This window comes from Phacochoerus africanus, chromosome 1 (assembly GCF_016906955.1).
Source record: "Phacochoerus africanus isolate WHEZ1 chromosome 1, ROS_Pafr_v1, whole genome shotgun sequence".
NCBI classification, from domain to species: domain Eukaryota; kingdom Metazoa; phylum Chordata; class Mammalia; order Artiodactyla; family Suidae; genus Phacochoerus; species Phacochoerus africanus.
Genome location: NC_062544.1, coordinates 162,150,410 through 162,170,822, shown reverse-complemented (window position 1 = coordinate 162,170,822; position 20,413 = coordinate 162,150,410). Strand labels below are relative to the sequence as shown.

General features: G+C 49.2%; 1 protein-coding gene across 1 annotated transcript in view; it reads right to left on the bottom strand.

Annotated features, from left to right (window-relative positions):
• Positions 1-274: 274 nt before the first annotated feature.
• The window catches only part of SPSB4 (splA/ryanodine receptor domain and SOCS box containing 4), a 60,636-nt gene continuing 40,497 nt past the window's right edge, over positions 275-20,413 (bottom strand). The window contains exon 4 of the mRNA XM_047752193.1: positions 275-1,410. Coding sequence (XP_047608149.1) covers positions 1,283-1,410 — 128 coding nt within the window. The 3' untranslated portion in view covers positions 275-1,282. The remainder of the gene's footprint in view (positions 1,411-20,413) is intronic.

Here is a 20,413-nt window from a genome sequence, read left to right as displayed (position 1 = left end):
GACAGTTTCCAGTTAAAAATCAGTCTGGGCAGAGAGCATTGGAGACATAGGAGATGCCCAGCGGTAGTGGCGGCGGCGGCAGCAGCAGCAGCAGCAGCAGCAGCAGCAGCATCGTCGTTCCTGGAGGAGGACAGGCTGAGGCAGAGGGAGTAAATGCCCCACACCCACCCGTCCAGTTACAAGGCCACCCCCACGGCCCCAAGCTAAAAAATGGCACATCACTCACACACACACACACACACACACACACACACACACACACGCACACACACACACATGCACGCGCGCATGTGGGCAAGTGAAACAGAAACAAACCCGAACAAGTCTCCTAAAGTGAAAAAATAATTCGCTCAAATAAAGCTTTGTGGCAGCCAGGCTGCATCCTGAAGTGATGGTTGCCTGGAAACCCTCAATACCCCAGGAAGGCTCCCCAGGCAGAAGACATCACCCCCATGGGTGTCACCAGGCCCCCAACTGCCCCATTAGCACCTTTGGACTACGTACTGCCCTCACCACACTCCTCTTTTAAAATTCGATGCTACTTAAAACAATAATAATAATAAAGGATACACTCTGTCCCTGGGTGAAATCGTCAGACTCTTCCCTGAATAGAGGTGGGTGCCGGGGGCATCCAGAGACCGGGTGTGTGGGTGGGGAAGGAGGGCGCATGAGGGGAAGTAAACAAGGGTTCAGAGGTAAGCTGGGGGGGGGGGTCCTCAATACCGCTTTGCCGCTTGCCAGTTCCGCAGCTGGGCATTCCTGGGTATCAGTCCTCCAAAGGGGCACAGAATCCTGCTGCCCTGGCCCCGGGGGAGGCGGGGGGGCCAGAGGGGCGCCAGCTTCAAGCTGCTTTCACCATTCATTATTCAGAGGCAATCTCCTGCCGCAGCTGGCCCATTTTCCCCTGGCCCTGACTGCACTGGGGCTCACAATACAGTCTCCTGCCCCAATGTTTTATTCATTCTCTTGAATAGGGAAACAGGCTCTCAGATCAATACTGGTGGCCGCTGTGTCCTGCCTGGCAGCGGGCAGGATCTCCGCCCGACACAGGCTCCAGGGTCATCGCGGCTTCCGAGGAGGTGTCTGACTTGAGAGGGCTGCTCCCAAGGCAGCAAATCGGTTGGCAACAGACCTTCCGTTTTCAAAGTTGGGAAGACATCCTGGCCTTTCAAAGCACTGAATCTGAATGTCCTGGGGAACCAGGGCGAGGAGGGAGCCCTGTGTGACCGGGAAATGATGACCCAGGGCTGAGGGTGCCCCCTGCTGCCCCTCAGCCCCCAGATCACTGGTACTGCAGATAGTTTTTGAGAGATTGAGGCAGAGGCAGGGAGCCGATGTCCTGAAGGCGCTGGCGGCCCAGGGCCAGGCGGATGGATCTCCGGCACAGGTCCATCAATGGCAGAGGCTCAGCTGCAAGGAGAGGGAAGTGGGTTAGAGTCTCTTCCCTTTATTCCTTAAATCTCTCACCCCACACACCCACTGCACACCACCAGCCCACCAGCCTTCTGAGCTGCCCCGGCTCCTCTGAGAAGCCTTCTCTGGTTATATTAGCTGAAGGCTCAGAGCAGTGTTTTTCAAATTGTAGGATGCAACCCATTAGACAAAAGAATCATGGAATCAATTCACTGGGAGGTGACCAGCAATTAAAAAAAGAAAAGAAAGGAGTTCCCATTGTGGCTCAGTGGAAACGAATCTGACTAGTATCCATGAGGACGCAGATTCGATCCCTGGCCTTGCTCAGTGGGTTAAGGATCCGGTGTTGCCGTGGGCTGTGGTGTAGGTCACAGAGGCAGCTTGGATCCTGTGTTGTTGTGGCTGTGGTGTAGGCTGGAGGCTACAGCTCCCATTAGACCCCTAGCCTGGGAACCTCCATATGCCCATATGCCATGGGTGTGGCCCTAAATAGACAAAAGACGAAGGACAAAAAAAAAAAAAGTAAGAGAGGGAGGGAGGCAAAAAGGAAAAGAAAGGAAAGGAGAGGAAAACAGAGCAATGCCCACAGCAAGGTGTGAATATCATACCACGAAAGCTGTCTCTGATGTAGGTATTCAGTGTGTCTCAGTGTAAAAACTACTTCTCACTGCAAGTCTTGATAAAAATGAGAGCTGCCAACTTAGGAATCTGCAGGTGTCTGTCTCAGAAACAGATGAGGTTCAAGGGGGCTGTATGAAATGGCTTTGAACCCTCAAACTTCTCTTTTGCTAGTCAGTGGAGGAATGCATTTTAATGTCCAATTCTGGAAAAATTCATGACTTAAAAACCATAAGCCATGGAACAGCTGGACATAGGGCCGAGGTTTCACTAGGTTTACTATAGACATACTTATGAAGCTCTTATTCTCTTCCTGGCTCTCTGATTGAACCCCAAGAATATGGAGACAACGAAGCTAGGCCAAAGGCAGTCTTTAAGTAGAGGAAGGCTTGAGGTCTGGGAGTTTAAACATGTGAATAATTTTAATAGAGTGTAACATATGAAATGATTATTAAATGCATGAGAAACAGAAACCAAGTAGTTCCTGTATGGAAGAGTTGTTTGAAAGCTTCAAAGGGATGATACCTGATGGGGTTTTGAAGGGTGAATAGTTTTATGAGATGTGAGGCTGGAGAAGGTGTTCTAGGCAGAGAGAACAGGTATAAGCACAGAGGCATAGAACAGGATAGGCCGGGAGTCTGGAAGGAGAGGAATGGTGCTGGTCAGCTGTATCAGAAGTGAAGGTGATGCCGGTCACATGTTGTCTTGTGTAGCTTGTACAACCCTAGTTTCCCCAAGTCCACAGGAACATAGTAGAGGCCTGGGGCTGCATCTTAACATGTTTTTTGGTCAACAGAAAAAGTGGTATTTTGAAAGCAGTCTATAGAGTATGCTAAGATACAATAAAACTGTAAGTGGTAAACACTAACACAAGAGTTGTGACAGGAATAATATCACAAAGGAATGGAAGGGATGGGAAGGTGGTCAAATAGTGCATTTTACAGAGGTTATCATTACTGGAGCTGCAGAGCTAATAAGGACAGCCAGCAAAGCCTGACTTGGAAGCCACATACAAGAGCATGCTCAGCCTTCCCTCATGTGGGGCGAGGCTGCATAGTGGCATATCTGTGGAGCGCTGGTGGCTTTAAACACTTTCACCTCTGTAATCTCTTTGTTCCTCATAAAATCCCTTGCATTTGGCTAGGGAGGCGTGGGCAGCTCCTCTTTCCCAAGCCTAGAAAGCAGATCACTCACCGGAGTCTGTGGCCACATGTTCTCCATGCCTACACCAACACCCACAACCGCCCCCTCTCTCCCCCAACTCTCCCTAGCAACACCCCTGCACCAGCTCTCCTCTCCCTGTGCCCCACCTGGTTCTGACCCAAGTTTTGCAGAGCCCCCCAAATTATGCCTCTGTGAACCCCGTTCCCTCCCTCCCAACCCAAATCTTCCCATATTGGTCATCTTATTACTGGAGGCCACACCTGTCCACTGCAAGTTCCCATGATCTCCTCTTAGCTGCCGTAACACCAATGCTTGCTGCTTGTGCCAGTGGATGTTGGGGAGTAAAAACCCTAAAAGTCCTTATTTAAGGAGCAACTGCTACCTACCTCCCAGGCAACATGAAAAATGAAACATAATTGTAGCTACTATTTATTTAAAGTGTACTATATTGTCAGGTGCTGTATTCTTTATTTGTATCAACTCACTTGAATATATGTAACAAACTCACATTACAATAACTTCTTGGGTAGCAACTACTATTATTATCCCCATTTTAAGGGGGAGGAAACAAACGCAGGAAGGCTAAGTCACTTGCCTAAGGACACACAACTGGTAAATGGCAAAGCTGGGAGTTGGACCCAGGCAGCTGGAAATTGGAAACAATCTTATAGCTTAACCACATTTATTGAGCATCTGTTCTGTCCCTTTGCTATGTTAGGTTTATCTCATTTTTAGATGACATTTATTTTAGAGAAAAGGAAACTGAGGCTCAGAAGTGAAGAGGCTTGTCCAGAATCACACAGCCCAAAAGCCTATCTGTGGGATTTCACGTGACCTCCCTTAAATACCTTGCAATAATGGAAGATCGCTTTAAAGTGTTACGGGAAGGCGAAGGTCACCTGTCTCCCTGGCTCACACAGTCCACAGGCTCTTATTCTAGCTTCCATCGCTTTTCAGCTCACCAGTGCCCATCTCTCCTGCTACCTAAATGGGCTGCCCTGTCACCAAGATGTCTTTTTTTGCTTACACACCCACCCATTTCAGTGTGGACCCTACCAGCGACATTCCCACTGTCACAGTCTTTGGGGCCATCAGATCCCCGCCCCTCCTCTGGCACATCCCCCCGTGGGGATCAGCAGGAATTTGGAGTCCCTGATTTCAAGCTCCAGTGCTGCTGACTATAAGTCTGTGCCTTTGTGAAGGGTACTCTAAGTGCTTGTTTCTTTTTCTGAAGATGGAGCAACAATCCCCAGGTTTCTGGAGAAATTAAAGGAAATGACAGGTGCACAGCGCCTCACTCTGGGCATCAAGGATAGCAGGCACTCCGGAAGCGATGGTCCCCACTCAGTCCACATATTGGCAGAACATGCATGGGTGCTTGAGCCCTGGAAACTGAACCCAAAAGTAGCAAGGATTTTTGATTTTGTTCATTTCACAATGAATGGTTATAAGGAGACTATGGACTTACTAAAAGACATGAGCCTGACTCATCTATGAACTCATCTATCTTTGGGCCCTCACAGGGGGACAAGCCCAAAAAACTGGCTGTTGAGTGAATGAATTAACTTGCTTCTTTGGGGGCGTGTCTCCTATAGCTGTTTTAAGCTATTGAAATAAATTGTTCTTACCTGGCAACATTTCTGTCTTAGCTCCCCACTCTCCTGTAACCCCCCTGAGAACAGCCCAGGTTGTAATTTACAAGAGGCTCCTGGTGAGGGTCAAATGAGTTAGAAAGTATAAAGCACTGGGCACAGCGAACCAGCACATGCTAGGCTTTTGACATATGGTACTTCTATCTATCTCCTCCCCATCCAGGCATTTGTCTGGTCACCCTTTGTGAGGATCAGCTAGGGCAGGATTGTTAATGAGGTGAGGTCTGCTGGGAGACCAGCAGTTTCTTTTCTGAGTGAAGAGAGATGGGCTTTCATTTCGCCTCAGGAAAATGTTGAGCTGTTAATGTTTGATAACCATTACCAGAGACTGAGAGCTTTTGTAATCACTTTCAAGCTCCAGGCACACAGTAGGTACTCAGATACACCAAATGCCAAGTCTGGTCAGCAAACTCAATTCCCTGTGTGTTCAATGCCCAGTTAGGAGCTGAAGAGAAGGAAAGAGCTCTGTTTCTCTTCATTCCTCTACACTCAAATCAATCCTGAGCCCAAACTCCAAAGGATGTGAGAAGATGGGGCTGGAGTTCAGAGCATGGCTTTAGCTCTAAATGTGAAATATAAACCATCTCTCCTAATTTATGAGGGAACTTCAACTGATGACTTTACAAGCAACCCCAAAGTGCACAGAGAAAGTTCTTGCCATGGCTGTGGAACTTCCAGAGTTCTGAGGGGGCCAGAGTGGCCTGGGCCAACACTCAGCTCCTCTTTCTTATTCTCTTTTAGCTTTGAAACCCTTCTCAGAACTGACAAATGTCAGGGCTTAGAAATGATCACCCAAGTGGGAAGAGAAACACAGTATCCTTCAATATGGGAGCCATTCTGAGAATACTTTCCAACAAAGATGAACTTAGAAAGGAATCCCTGTTCTCAAAAGTGAATATCCAAATAACCAATAAATGTATGAAAAAGTGCTCAACTTGAAGAATCATCAGAAAAGTGCAAACTTACATCATAATGTGACTCTGCTATATGCCAACGAAGAGTGGCTAAAATGAAAATAAGACAGTAGCAAGTGCTGATGAGGCTGCGGAGCAACTGGAACCCACATGTAGTTTCCAGTGGGTGTGAAAAATGGCATAACCACTTTGGAAAACTGGAAGCATCCACTAAGGCTGAACTTATGGCCCCGCCTCCCCCTGGTGTACACATGGTCACCAAAATGCATGTACATGGATGCTTAGAGATGCACAAAACCGGAAACAAGAATTCTGTCCACCAACACTGGAATGCACACATAAACTGTGTCTCTTCATATAGTAGAATACTAAACAGCCATGAGAATGAAAGAACCACAATTACACGCCAAACACATGGATGAATCACCCAAACATAATTTTAAGTGAAAGAAAACATTCTGTGTAACTTCATCTGCACAGAATTCAAAAACAGGATGATGAAGTTAGGGTGGTGGTGACACTGGGCAGGACAGTGCTTGGGGGGTGGGTATTGTTCTGCTCCTTGATTTGAGTTCTGCTTGTAAAAATCGTTAAGTTAATCACGTGAGACTTGAACACTTTCAGCATATATGTTATACTTCAAAAACAAGTTTACATTAAAAAAAAAGTCACTGACTGAGTTAGGAATGCCTTGGCTCCCTTGTGGATGGGTGTGGATGTGAGACAAGCCAGGCATCTTCCTACTTGCCCCAACAGGCAGAATGGGGGCAAAGGACTGGCTTGGAATCTCAGCTCTTGCTGCCACCACCAATGGGCCAGACAGCTGGCTCACCTTCCCAGAGCCACATTTTCTCATTTGTAAAATGGGGGTAGCAGCTCCTCCATGCGGGCCTTGTGACAATGATATGATACAACATGCCCCTGGCCTCAAGGGTGTTCTCTCTATAGTATGTCTTATTTCAGGACATCAGCCCAAGAGGTATCTTTAAAAATAGTAATAATTTACTTATTGTGGTCCTAAAACTGCCCTGGTACATCATCCTAATTGACAACGATGCTCTGCTCTTGATGACTTATTGGAGCTGGAGCTGGATGTTTGGTCCTGTGCTAAAAATCTCATATGGTAGTCATTTCCAAAGTGAGCTGAATTTCCCATAATTCTCCACCACTCACCTCCTGCATGGCCCAGAGTAAGCCACGAGACTTCCCAGGGGCTCTGTTTTGCTGTCAATAAAATGGGATAGTTAGCTGCTCTGGTTTGGATGGTCTATGCCTGCAATGGAACCAGTGGAGATCTAGGCACTTGGTGCCTGAAAGCTGCTTCTCTGGGCCCCTTGAAGTCTCCTCTGCTGACAGTGGAGAGATGTTAAGACATAAGTATCACCCTAACCCCATTCCTGCCTTCATATTTTGGGGGAAAAAAAGATCATCACTTTAAGGTCAAGAGGTGAAATTTTTTGCAATAGTTTCAGACAATGGTCAGCAAATGGGGGAAGCTTTGAGTGACAGCCCTGAAATCTGAACTTAAGCAGACACTTTGTTTTAGAGAAAAGAAAGAAGAAGACACACATGTGGGCAGGCGCGCACACACACTGGACATGCCAGATACCGTACCAGTCACTTTCTGCAGACTACGCTTTTGGTGTCCAAAGACTCAGAGAATTGCCTGCATGCCTCTGGGCCTCCCTTCATGCTATTCCTTCAGTGAGAGCGCCCTTTCCTGTACTGCCTGCCAGAAACCTGCTTCCTCTTTCAGGATCCAAATCAAGTGTCACCTCCTCCCCAATGCTGGGGCTCCTCCACCCTCTGGGTCTGCACCTGTCAAGTGTCAGTCCACTTAGCGAACTACACAAATGGACAAATGTGGCATTAGCTGCTCACTTCTAAAATATGGCATCCTGGTACCAAGTGGCACTATCATGGCCCACAGAGACCTCAGCTCATATCTAGAAGGCCCTTGGAATCTGGAGTTTTCTCTCAGCAAGTTGTTTCCTCAGGAAGAAGTCTTGTGACTATAGCCAGGACACAAACAGCACCTTCAGGCAAACTCCATGCCAACAAGTGTCATGGGCATAGGTGGTCCCTACAGCCCAGGCGGGGCCCTGGTTTCCTCTGGGATAGAAGGTGATCCAGTCACTTCACGTGTGGAGGAAGGCTCCACAGCAATGTGGCCCTACATTATGCAAGGTGCGTGGCTGTGCTCCAGGGGGCAGCCTGGGCCCACATGCATGTGCCTCTCCCACCCAGCAGCTCCCTGAAAAGACAGACATGCACGTGGGTGTGTGTTCGTGTATGGAGGAATTGACAACAATGCTGGTGTGTCAGCCACCTGGACCTTAGGGTATATTCCAGGAAGACAGAAAGCAGGTGGGACAAGCTGGTGGAGAAATCAAGCAGAGAACTGGCAGCCCCATAGGCTAGGGGTGAACATGGCTCTCAGCAAAAGAGCCCCCCAAGAAGTCGCATGCTCTGGCAACACAGGGCAGGTGGGAGTGGAGTAAGCATCCAGATGATCCCCTAACCATCTATGAGCCCAACAACTGGGCTCTCTGGCCCAGCTGAGGCCCTAGCCTGCTCTCTGAATGAGTGGGCAGCCTTGGGGAGGCTCCCTGGTCTATGGTGGTGTCCAACAGAGAAGCTGAAGGGAGCAAAAGCTCTTCTCCACAGCAGAGGTGGCCATGGTGGGTGGTAGGGACAGGAAGAGACTTCCACTTGGGTGAAGTGTCAGAGGGGCTGACTCGCCCACCAGCTCCCTGACCCAGTACTTGACAGAAAGTGTGGCCAGCGAAATATTCTCACCTAAAGACTCTGTGATGTTCCCAGGCAAAGGGGAGTGATGCTGCTGGAGATGTGTTCAGTGGCTCTAAAGGAAGAGCCTCTATCCACTTAGCCTGAAAGTTACTTAAGGAGGTATTCCAGCAAAATGAAAAGGGAATCCAAGAAGAGGATGGCACAAGCTTCCAGGAAAAGGAGAGAGTAAACGGAACACAGAGGCAGAGGAAGGTAGAATGAGTGATAGGAAGACCCATTAGATTGTGACACTTGGAAGAGCCTCCAGTCTCTGGCTGTCATGACTCTAAAGTGCCTTTGCCTGCGAAGTTCTGTGTTGCAATTCTTACCCCTGACCTTGCCCTCAGCTTCCCCACCCTCAGATCTCCCATTGTGCCTTATGGAACTGCTGCTCCCTACGGAAAACTCCACCCCAATTCCTCTTCCGAGAGCTCCCTCCACCTCCCACCCTAACTGAACCCAGCATCCTATCCCAGGACACCACTGCCCTTCCACCCTCCCTGGGGGCTGTTTGCATCCAAGGGCCAGGAGGTGGGCAGGACCCCTTGCTCTTTCTGCCATTTACAAAGCTCTGCAGCCTCCATCTGCTGTGGGAAGCCTCAGCTCTTCCATGGTTCCTATCACTTGGCCTGGCCCTCTCCTGTTCCTCGCTGCTGTCATCTGCTGACCTCTGCCCCCTTGTTCGTCAGGGCTCTGGCTGGCCTCCCTGGTCCCCTCTCCATCCACACCTGCCACCCCCTGATGACAGAATCTTCCACAGGCACACCCTTCTCATCACTCAGATGCCTTGTTCTAGACTGTCTCTCATCCTCAGGTCCGTGCCATGGAGGACCACAGCTACCCACTCCCCAGGCCACATCACGGACCTCAGCATAACCCCTAAATGCCCCTTCTAGAACCCCAGTGACCAATGGATCGGCCACCCCTCGTGACCATTCCTTCCTCTCACAGAAACCTCTGGGCCACAGAGCCCTCTCTTTGCTCAGCCCATCAGCATTCCTTTTCTTTGCCTCCCTCCTCACCCAGCAAAGGGGACAGGGGCAGGCAGGAAGGGGTGGCTGGGAGTGGCTGTGGCTGGGGTTATGGTTGGGGTTGCAGTTGGGGGCTGGACAGTGAACTGGGAACAAAAAGCCTCTTGGGTTCAGGTCATCTGTGTTCAGTTCCACTTCAGAGCCTCTCCTCCCGACCCCGCCTTCACAGCTCAGTGGGAAGCATCTGAGCAGCTGGCAGCCCTGGGCTCTGGCCGGCCTCGGACACCATCTGGCAAAGCAGCCTCACCATCCTCCTCCAAGCCTCAGCTTCTACCAGTGCAGCAAGTAGCTTGGCAAGAAGGCTGGGGGTCCTTTCCATTAGCTGGTGCGTGGTAAAACAGAAGTCACATTTAATCTTGGCAGTGGAAGGACACTGACTTCCACTTCCCAATCAAATTGGGCTTCATTGCACAAGAAAAAGTGAGTGGCAATGCCAGGATGCATGGCAGATGAGCCTTGGAACTCCAGGGCCATGGCTCCCAAACTGCTGGCACGGCCAGGTGGGCTTCCTGGAGGAGGTGGTGTTGAGCCAGGTCCAGGGACCTGGCTGGTTATAACCCACTGGGATTTCAAAGGCAAGGCTGGCTGCTCAGAGGCCACAGTCAGCTTTGCCGAGTGAGGTTCATCTTAGCCACAGGTTCCCATCAGCCCTGTCAAAAAACTGAGAGATCTGGCGACCTGGATCCCCTCTCTAAGGGCCTTCCATTCATGGGCACTCTCTGCCCCGCTGGCCAAGACCGTGATAGGGCTGTCTGCTCACCTTGCAGCCATGCCTGGTCCTGCCAAAGCTAGGGGCCTGTTAGCTGTTGCCCTCTCTCAGTTGTGAGGGGCTAATGAATGGCTCCAGGAAGGCACTAGGTGACACAGGCCCTCCTTGGGGTGGGCTGAGGGGGGTTGGCCTTGGCCTCCTTTGGGCCTTCTCCACCTCCAAGCAGATGCAGCCTGGAGAAACTTCTGTGTGCCTGGGTGGGGAAGGAGTGGGGAGAGAGAAGATGGTCTCATCACTGGCCCGGCCTCTGTGAGCCTGGCTGAGGTATGAGGAGCTGCTCTGGAGGGAGCTCCTAGCTCAGCCTCCACCCTCTTATGAGACCAAGGCCAGTCTGTTTCAGCAGCAAACTTGAACCACACAAGATGTCTTCATTGGCTCATTCTGCAGATGGGGAGATCAAGGCATGACAAACATCACTGATTTAGTTACAGGCTTCTCAAGAAGGGTTTGCGGGGATACAGAGTTCTAATAGCATTTTGTGGACTCTAAGGATAAAGTCTTGTCCAACTGATGCTCATCACACATGTGCATTTTCATCACACTTACTTACAAATGTGCTTTGCAATGTAGGGACCTGAGGACACAGAGGTTCACAGGATTACAGACAGGACTGGGAGACTGAAATAAATGGTCCAGCTCAGAGGGGTCTGTGCTTAAGAAAAGGAATTGTAGGGGGATCTGTGGGAGCCAGGAGGAGGGGTACCAAATCCAGCTGGGAGGTGGCCTGGACGACTTCTTGGAGGAGGCTAAGAGAATTTTTACAGTATGAGTAAGAGTTAGTTCTACTGAGGGTGAGGAGGCTGCCTGTTGGCTCTGAAGGAATACCTCCAAGACTTGTTCAAAGAAATCTCTTTTGTGTAATACTAGGAAAAGTTCACAGTGTCCCATAAGATACTTTGAGGGCACAATAATCAATTATTGGAGAAAATCTAGTCTGTTAAAAAAAAAAAAAGTTAGTGCCCTAAGTACCTCACTGGGAAGGGAGGCTATACCCTAAGTATCTTAGGCAAGTGCCCATGGGGTGACTGGGAGAGTCTGGGGGATGAACCCACACCATGTGACATCCTGTACCTCACGTGACGTTGTGGTGACGCCAACTCTGCCCCCATAGACTGGGCACCCACAGGTAGGGACTGGCTCTTGCCCTCACTGCCCAGTCCCACAGCTCTGCTCTGGGCATCGTGGGTGCTGGGTCAGTGGGAACAGGCAGGCTGGTGTTTGGGAGAGGGGAAGCAGAGGCAAGGAGCCGTCATCTCTACAAAGCGAACTATGGTCCAGCTCTTCTGGTGCAGGGGATGAATTTTAAAAGGAGCCCTTGGAGTTCTTGTGGCTAAGTGGTAATGAATTCGACTAGTATCCATGAGGATGAGGATTTGATCCCTGGCCTTGTTCAGTGGGTAAGGATCCAGCGTTGCCATGAGTTGTGGTAGGTCACAGATGTGGCTTGGATTCCACGTGGCTGTTGCTGTGGTCAGCAGCTGCTTCGATTCAACCCCTAGCCTGGGAACTTCCATATGCTGCAGGTGTGGCTCTAAAAAAACAAAAACAAACAAACAAAAAAGGAGCCCTTGCATACTGCCCTAAATTGGCCAAAGAAAGCCTCCAGCAAGGCTCCTGCAGGCAGACAGAATTAGCAGCACTCGGAGCCAGTTCCTCTGGCTGCTGGAGGGACACTCCTGACTCAGCTGAAGAACTTCCCAGAAAATCTGACTGTTTTCAATTTGAAGCCCGCCCCAGGGAGCTGCATGATGGCTGGACACCCTGGTTCTGGACGAGGAGAGGCCCTGGTCACATGGAGAGGGCCTCGGGGCAGGGGTGCGGGTGGGGGTCTCTGGCTGGCAGATGCCAGTACCACGGATCATCCCAACGTTCCTACGGGTTTCCTCTGCTGCTGCAGCCATGGTAACAACCTGGCTGCCCCTACAGATACTGAAAAAGGCACATCCAACATGGGAAGACCAAAGTGGGGAATACGGTCCTTCAGAGATCCCATCCAGGGCAAGGTGGGGCCCTCAAGGATGGGACCCCCATTCCTCAGGCTGTGTCCCCTTCTAAAGAAGGAGTATGGAGGAGTGTGGACAGTAGGACTTGCTGACCAGAGGCCAGGACTTACTTAAAACCATAGTAACAATACTGGGAAAGGAAGAGGCGAACTAGAAAGTCTGAGAACTAAAACTAAACAAGGCATTATTTAGACACATACTATATGTGAAAAATCTACAAGGGACAGTAAATACTAAGTTCAGAGGAGTGGTTTGTCTTGAGGCAGAGGAGTGGGGTTGGCAAGGATGGATCAGGGAGGCACAGAGGTGCCCAGTTGTCAGTGTTCTACTCATTAGCTTGGATGATGGATTCACAGTGGCATTAAATTAGAAGCAAATAAATACAGGAATCAACAAAGCAGAATGAAAGAGAGCTGTGCATGGGACCAATTATGACAGCACATTACCACTAAAGGTTAGGTTTAATCCATTTCTGTGTATCAGAAGTTCAGTTAAAAACAAAAACAAACAAACAAACAAAAAAAAACAAAAACAAAAACAAAAAAAGAGAAGGAAAACAAAAACGAGAGAAGTTATGAGTTGGCTTCAATCTGGCTCAAACAAGAGCTTGGCTAGAAGATGGATTTATAGTTCAATTCTAGTTAATGGCTAATAATGCTCTTGCCTGCTGAGGACTTAGCACAGCTGGGGTAAGGCATCACTGGAAAGGGGTGAGAAGACGCAGGCAGCTGCAGAATGGGACAACACCTACAGGGGGAGGATGAGAAGGGGGTGGGGCCCAGGGTAAGTCCTGGCCCATGAGGACATCATCAAATGACAGCTATTACTGTCTTCAGAGCAGTTAGTCCTTTAGGACAAAGTGAAAAAAAAAAAAAAAAAAAAAGAGGCAGGCATGCGTTGAGCTGAGGACAGAACACCCTTCGGGGGCGGGGGGAGGATGCGCCTCCACATTGACAACCACAGATAATTCTGACAGGCTGAGCAGGCTAGCACAGCCAGTGCGACAGGGAACAGGATCCCGACCCAGGCTCATGGGGCCCCAATGCCAACCCCATGCATAGGCCTCCTCTACTTTGGGGGATGTTCCTTCCAATCTTTTCATCAGAAGCAGAAGCAGGAAGACACCCATGAGTGTGGATAGATTTTCAAGGTCCACCTTGGTGCTCTTCCTGGGCTCTCTGGCTGGATTTTTTTGGCAAAAGAGCTAGTAATAATGTGAAGAGTCACAGCAAGGACTTGCTAGCACTGCCTACATTGCGAGACATTCTAGGCACTTTACGTCCTGCTCTACTTACTCCTCACTATGACCCAGTGAGGTAGCTGCTATTATGAAAGCCCACTTACAGACTGAGGAAACCAAGGCACAGAGACATGAAGTAACTCTCCTAAAACCACAAGTATGTGGCGAAAATGGGACTGGAATTTGGACAGTGTGGCTGGCAGTACATTCTGTTGCCAAGCTCAGCTGGGGGCGGAGGAATGAGAGTCACTGCAAAGGAAATCCAGCCCTATGGATTCTGTTGCTCAGTGTCATGCCCATGTGCCCTGGACCTCACCCAGCTCCATATGGTGGTGCTAGATTGCTGTCTGTGCTTCAGGGGTCCCCAGATGGACCGGAGGTGGGCCCCTGACCCAATAAAGCCCAGCCCTGGCTGGCAGGTAAGCCGTGAGGTGGCCCAGAGGAAGGACCCTGCCTAGCGGGGACGGTTACTAATGGGTTGTCCGATCTACGTGGCTCTGCCTGGGGTTTGACCTGAAGACCTTGGAGAGGAGAAAGAAGCAGGTGCAGCCTGGCTGAGGGGGGTCTTCTCCCCTCCAGGCCCAACCACCAGAACCATCCTTCCCGAAACAGTCCTGGGGCTGTGCCCCCCACTTAGGCCAATAGGCACAGTTGACTTCTGTTTTCTAGCAAATTGCCAAGGTCAGGACAAGTTCCTTCCACTTGGGAAATGGTATCACTTTAGCCTCTTGCTAAATAGCCCCAGCCCCAGGGGTTTAATATGAAGGTCTTCTAATGGATTTATTGTGTTTATTTGCCCTTTCCCAGGGTGAGCTCAGAAACAGGCCCAGAGGAGGATGGTGGAAGCTTGTTTTTCTTAAGCTAAGTAAAAACTGATGAGTAAACTGAATTCTTGGATGGAGTGTGCCGAGTTTTTTCACCCTGGCTGCACCCTCCCTTAGTCAAAAGATCCAATTAGACTCAAGAGGAACCCCGTATTTATGGGTTAGCTCTGGAAAAGGAAAGCTGTGTCTACTAAGAAGTAGTAAATGATGAGGTCTGCAAATAAATATTTTCAGTGTGTAAAGAGCCCTGATACAGAATAATAGCTGGCAAATATAGAAACAATTGCTCTATTTACACTTACAGTTTCAAGGCAAATGATTTTTTTGTTTTTAGGAGACTTTTTTTTTTTTTTTTTTGGTTGCACCTGTGGCATGTGGAAGTTTTCGGGCCAGGGATCGAACCTCTGCCACAGAAAGGAACCCGAGCCACCATGGTGACAACACAGGTCCTTAACCTGCTGAGCCACAAGGGAACTCCAGGTGACTTAAAAAAGCTAATCACCGGTGCATGAATGAAAAGCACTTCTAGTATCACAGGTATGTTTGGGTTTCAGACCAGAGGCTGAGAACTCCAATACCTAGAGGCCAGGCTGGAACCCTGTTACTGTCTCAGAGAAGATGGAAGCAGTCAGTATGATGGGGGGAGTAGTGAGGCCCACAGACACCAGAGACACACACAAGGGAGCACGGCTCAGCCCCAACTTCAGCTCTAAACAGCAACGGGGGCTCCTGTTACCAGATTCCCTGCCCTTCCAAAAAGCCAGGAATCCAGATTTTTAGGTGACATGTCTGAGTGACTTTAATTTAGTATGTCCAAACAAAGCATTTTCAGACCCAGACATAGCCCTGAGCTGACAGTGTCTCCACTACTGCAGAAGGAAGCTTATCTACTACTGCGATGGGAGGTCAGAACCTGCCACCCCACCAGGGGGCAGCCCATCCCCCACGAACTGCAGGAGGGTCAGCTCCAATCACAGTCCCACAAATTCCATGGCATTCCCTGCCCTTCCACAGCCATAACATCCACAACTACAGGTAAAAAACAGACCTTCACCAAAGCCCATTTTCTCTCTGGTCTCTGCGTGGATTCTGAGAGTCTGGGTTGGGCAGACCTTCACTTGCCTGAAGGCCCCAGACACACCCACTCGCTCTTCCCACCCAGTTCTCTGTGTGGTCACCAGGCTGGTGTGCGCGCGGTGAGAACGAGAACGCTGGGAGTCGAGGGCACCGCAGAGACCCCACAGAGATTTGGTAAGAGTACCGCCACCACTATGGAAAAGAGAGTTAAATAACAATAACAGTAACCTAAGGCAAGCACCCTGGCCAGGTGCTGGCAAGCATTAGGCCTTGGGGAGCTGGGCCAGTCCTCCCAGGCCTGAGGCACCGTGTCTGCCCCACCTTAGAGATGAGGAGGCTCAGCAGAGAGAGAGCTAGTGACTTCCCAGGAAAGGCAGAGCCATGGTTCCAGACTCTGTGGTCCCCACATGACACCCCTCAATGCCCAAAACATTTCTGTATGAAATGCCTATCGTGATATCTATTTTTCCATATAATCAGACACCTTCAAATGTTCTCACCCCAAATAAGAGATGGTAATCATGGGAGGTGATGGGAGTTTTAGCTGATGGCACGGTGGTAATCATTTTGCAGGACCTAGGTTTATCAGAGGAGTTCCTATCATGGCGCAATGGAAATAAATCTGACTAGGAATCATAGGTTTCGGGTTCGATCCCTGGCCTCCCTCAGTGGGTTAAGGATCGGGCATTGCTGTGAGCTGTGGTGTAGGTCACAGAAACGGCTTGGATCTGGTGTTGCTGTGGCTGCGGTGTAGGCCAGCAGCTGTAGCTCTGATTAGACCCCTAGCCTGGGAACCTCCATATGCTGCACGTGCGGCCCTGAAAAAGACAAAAGACCAAAAAACAGGTGTATCAGAGCAACATGCTGTGCCCCGTAAACTTACACTAGGTTATACGTCAAGTGTATCTCAATAAAGCTGAGGAAAGATTTATTTCCCAATTTAAATAACAGTAATAGTAACCTAAGGCAAGCAGCAGCTGCCCTCTGCAGAGCCCTGCCTCTGGACCCAGCCTGGCCTAGCCAAATGGGGCTTAAATGCACTCATGTCACTGGGCCGACACAGTGAATGCAGGCACAGCTGCACGTGCCATGTCATTCTGCAGTGAGGAAAAGCATGGAGGCTGAGCTGGGGCATAGTATTGCACAGAGGCCAAGGGAAGGGCAGAGCTGATGTGCATTCACCATGTTTTTGTTGGTTACCTGCTCGAGCCCCATGCTTCTTGAGGATCCGCTATGTGCCAGGCTGGCGCTGTGGAGTCAGAAATAGGTCAGAAGCCCTCAATTTGAGAAGCGCACAGCTTCCCGGGGGCCCTGGGGGTAAAGGGTACTTCCCTGGTGCTGTGCCCAGAATGACTAAGTTCACCCCTTGGATATTTCCTGCCTGCACATAATTGCCCTGTTGACCGAAGTCTGGTGACAACTTTCCTGCACTGAAGTTATTTTTAAATTGAAGTTTCCATAACATAAAAGGAACCATTTTAAAATACGTAATTCAGTGGTATTTAGTACACTCACAATGTTGTACAACCATCTCTATCAAGTTCTAAACCATTCTCATCACCCCCAGAAGAAACCTTATATTCATCAGGCAGTTCCTTTCCATTCCTTCTTCCTCCAGCCCCGGCAACCATTAATCTGCTTTCCATCTCTATGAACTGATCTATTCCAGATACTCCATGTAAATATGATGTGACCTTTGGACCTGGCTTTCTTTACTCAGCACAACATCTTTAAGGTTTATCTACATCGTAGCATGTATCAGAATTTTGCTCCTTTTAATGGCTAAATCAAATTTGGTAGTATTTTTCTTTCTTTTTAGGGCTCCACTTGCAGCATATGGAGGTTCCCAGGCTAGGGGTTAAATCAAAGCTGCAACTGCTGGCCTACGCCACAGCCACAACAATGTGGGATCTGAGCTGTGTCTAAGTCCTAGACCACAGCTTGCGGCAAGGTTGGATCCTTAACCCATTGAGTGAGGCCAGGGATCGAACCCACCTCCTCATGGATCCCAGTCGGGTTCATTAACCACTGAGCCACAAAGGTAACTCCACTATTCCAATGTATTGATACACCCTCATTTTGCTGATCCATTCATCTACTGATGGACATTCTGGGGCGCATTCACCATATTTTGGCTATTGTGATTAGTGCTTCTGTGAATATTCATGTATAATAAGTATTTGAGAGTCTGTCTTTGTTTCTCTTGTGGATACCCCTAGGAGTATAATTGCTAGGTCATGTCGATTCCATGTTTAATTTTTTGAGGAACTGACAGACTTGTCCATAGCAGCTGCATCACTATACACTCTCACCAACAATTTCTCCATATCCTTACCACCTATTTTCAAATACATGACTTTAGTTGAGTAAGATTCTTGGAGAGACAGAAGACACAGGTTCCAGCTCTGCCATGAACTCACTGTGATATTAATAACATAATAACACATATAATAACAGCCAGCATTTCTGGTGTGTTTACTGCACCAGGCACTGTTTTAAGAACTTTCATAATTTAACTTATTTAATTCTCACTATCAATGTCTTCCTTTACAGATGAGAAAAGTGAGTTACAGGGGGTCTTAACTGGCCAAGGTCATACAGCTAGTGAGTTGGCATTCCAACCTAGGCAGTCTTAACCCAGGTTTAAGGGCCACATACAGGGACAGTTCTCAGCCTGTGTGAAGGGGAAGGGCAGGTCTGTTTGCCAAAGCAGCAGAACCTCTTTGCCAGATGACATTTTATGGAGAACCCCAGTTTATTTAGCAGATGGAAGGGAAGCTGCTTGGAGGACGGGGTCCCAGTTTCCAACCTAAAGGTGAGACCTTGGAGACTTTAGAGGAGTAGGGTTTGGAACCTTCTTGCAAATTCCACAATTCTGAGTATGATACCGAGAAGTGAGGGATAAGACAAAAACCTCAGACTCTCTCCCAATTTACATGTAAGAACAATACCTTAGATTTATAAAGCATGTTGTATTTCCTGAGGACCTGCACAAACTTCCTACGTGCTGCCAGAGTGAAGTATTTCCAAAACACACTCAAGGATTTATGAGGTCCTAAAGAACCTCTGTTGACTGGGACAGAACACCGAGGAACCAAGGAGATGTGCTGATTTCAATCATGTGCCGACTAGAGCAGCCCCCTGTTTTCTTGCTTTGGTTTCAGCTCCTGTGGCACCTCTTTCCTACCTCAGTCTAATCAAGGGACACAAAGTAAGTAACAATGACTGCATACTTACTATGTGCTGGGCCAGTGCTCAGAACGTCTGACACATCAGTTCTCTTCATCCTCACTGTAGCCCCTTGAGGGAGGTGGGACAGACTGGGGGGCCCTTATCCAAAAACCCCAGGGCAGACTGTTTGGGAATTCATAGACTTCCAGAGTTTGGTAATTAGGTTGCATATGCCACACATTGCCTAACATCCCAGGGGTCTGGAGCAGTGCCTGCAATCATGTATGTTGATGTTTGTACAGTGAAACCTATGAATATTCACACTGAGGGAAAGAAGAGATGACTATCAATAGCCTCACACTAGTTCAGGTTGATCTGGCTGCCTAAAGAGTTTGCCCCAAACTTAGGAATAGAGTTTTGTTTTTTAGTACAGTCCTGGGCTGGCAACTTCACTTGATGGAGAAGAGGCTCTAAGAGGTGGAGCAGCTTGCCTGGCGAGGGTGATACATCTGGTGGCTACTGGAGAAAGGATTCAAGCTGCAAGTCTGACTGGAGAGCCCATGTCTAAACACAGGGAAAGAGCACAGATTGCTGGGAGAAACAGGCTGAGTGTTTGAGTCCCTGATCTGCCACTTAGCAGCTGTGGGATCTGTCAAATCACTTCATTTGGGACCCTAGGTTTCTGTGGTGGTTGTTAGGAATATTCTCAAGTATTCCAGCTCTCACCCTCCAGACACAGGATCACCTTTACCTTCCCCACTCACTGAAGTCAGGTATGGCCATGAGTCTTGCTTTGGCAGAAGTGCTGTGTGTCACTTCCAAAAGGAAGCTTTGGCGGCTGGTCTGTGCACTGCTGCCTTCTTTTATCCATTAGGGTCTGCTCCTTCTGCCCTGGACCTGAAGTGAGGACACAAACCTTGCATAACAGAGCCTCTGGGGGACCAGTGACAGCACATACCAAAGGCAAAGACAAATCTTGGTTGTTTGAAGTCACTATGACTTGGGGCTTGTCTCTTACTGCAGCAAGACCTGGCCCATCCTGACTGATACAGACTTCTTCTCTCTAAAACAAGTGAAGACTGAATAAGGTGGCACACGTAAAGCTCCAAGACAGTGCCAGGCAGTAACACTTGTTGATTCCCTCTCCTGTGCTCGGCCTGAATTCCCCAGCTGTAAGGATGGACAGGCAGGGGGTGGGGGTGGGGGTGGGGGGATAGTTACCTTGCTCTGTTTAAATAACTGAAACTCCTAGCTAACCCATGAGCCATTCATGAAAGTATTTTGGAGATGTTTACTGACATATTGAGTCATACGTGTCTCTCACCCCACCCTGGCATTGATGGAGAGGCTAGGGAAAGGAGGGAGGAGGTTGAGCACAGAATCCCAGGCCTGAGACAAACAGCTGCCCAAGGACTCCAGGTTCCTGATGGGAGTGACAGCTGTGGACCAAATATCCTCAAAGGCGGGACTGCAAGGGGCCTGCCTGTGTCAGGAGGAGGTCAGGAGGGCCAGGCAGCCTGCTGACAGCTGGTGAACAGGAGGAGGGGCCACCAGATGGAGGGAGAGAGGCTGCGGGAGGAGGCTCTCCGTGATGAGAGTGCGCAGTTGCCAGGGGACTTGCATTAAGACTCCATTTAGCAACACCGATTAAGGAGCTATAAATAGCACCTGGGCTCTCTCACAGGCCATAAAACACACTTCCCTGTGCTGCTCCCAGCCAGCAGCCTGCCCTGCTTAATTGGGGCTC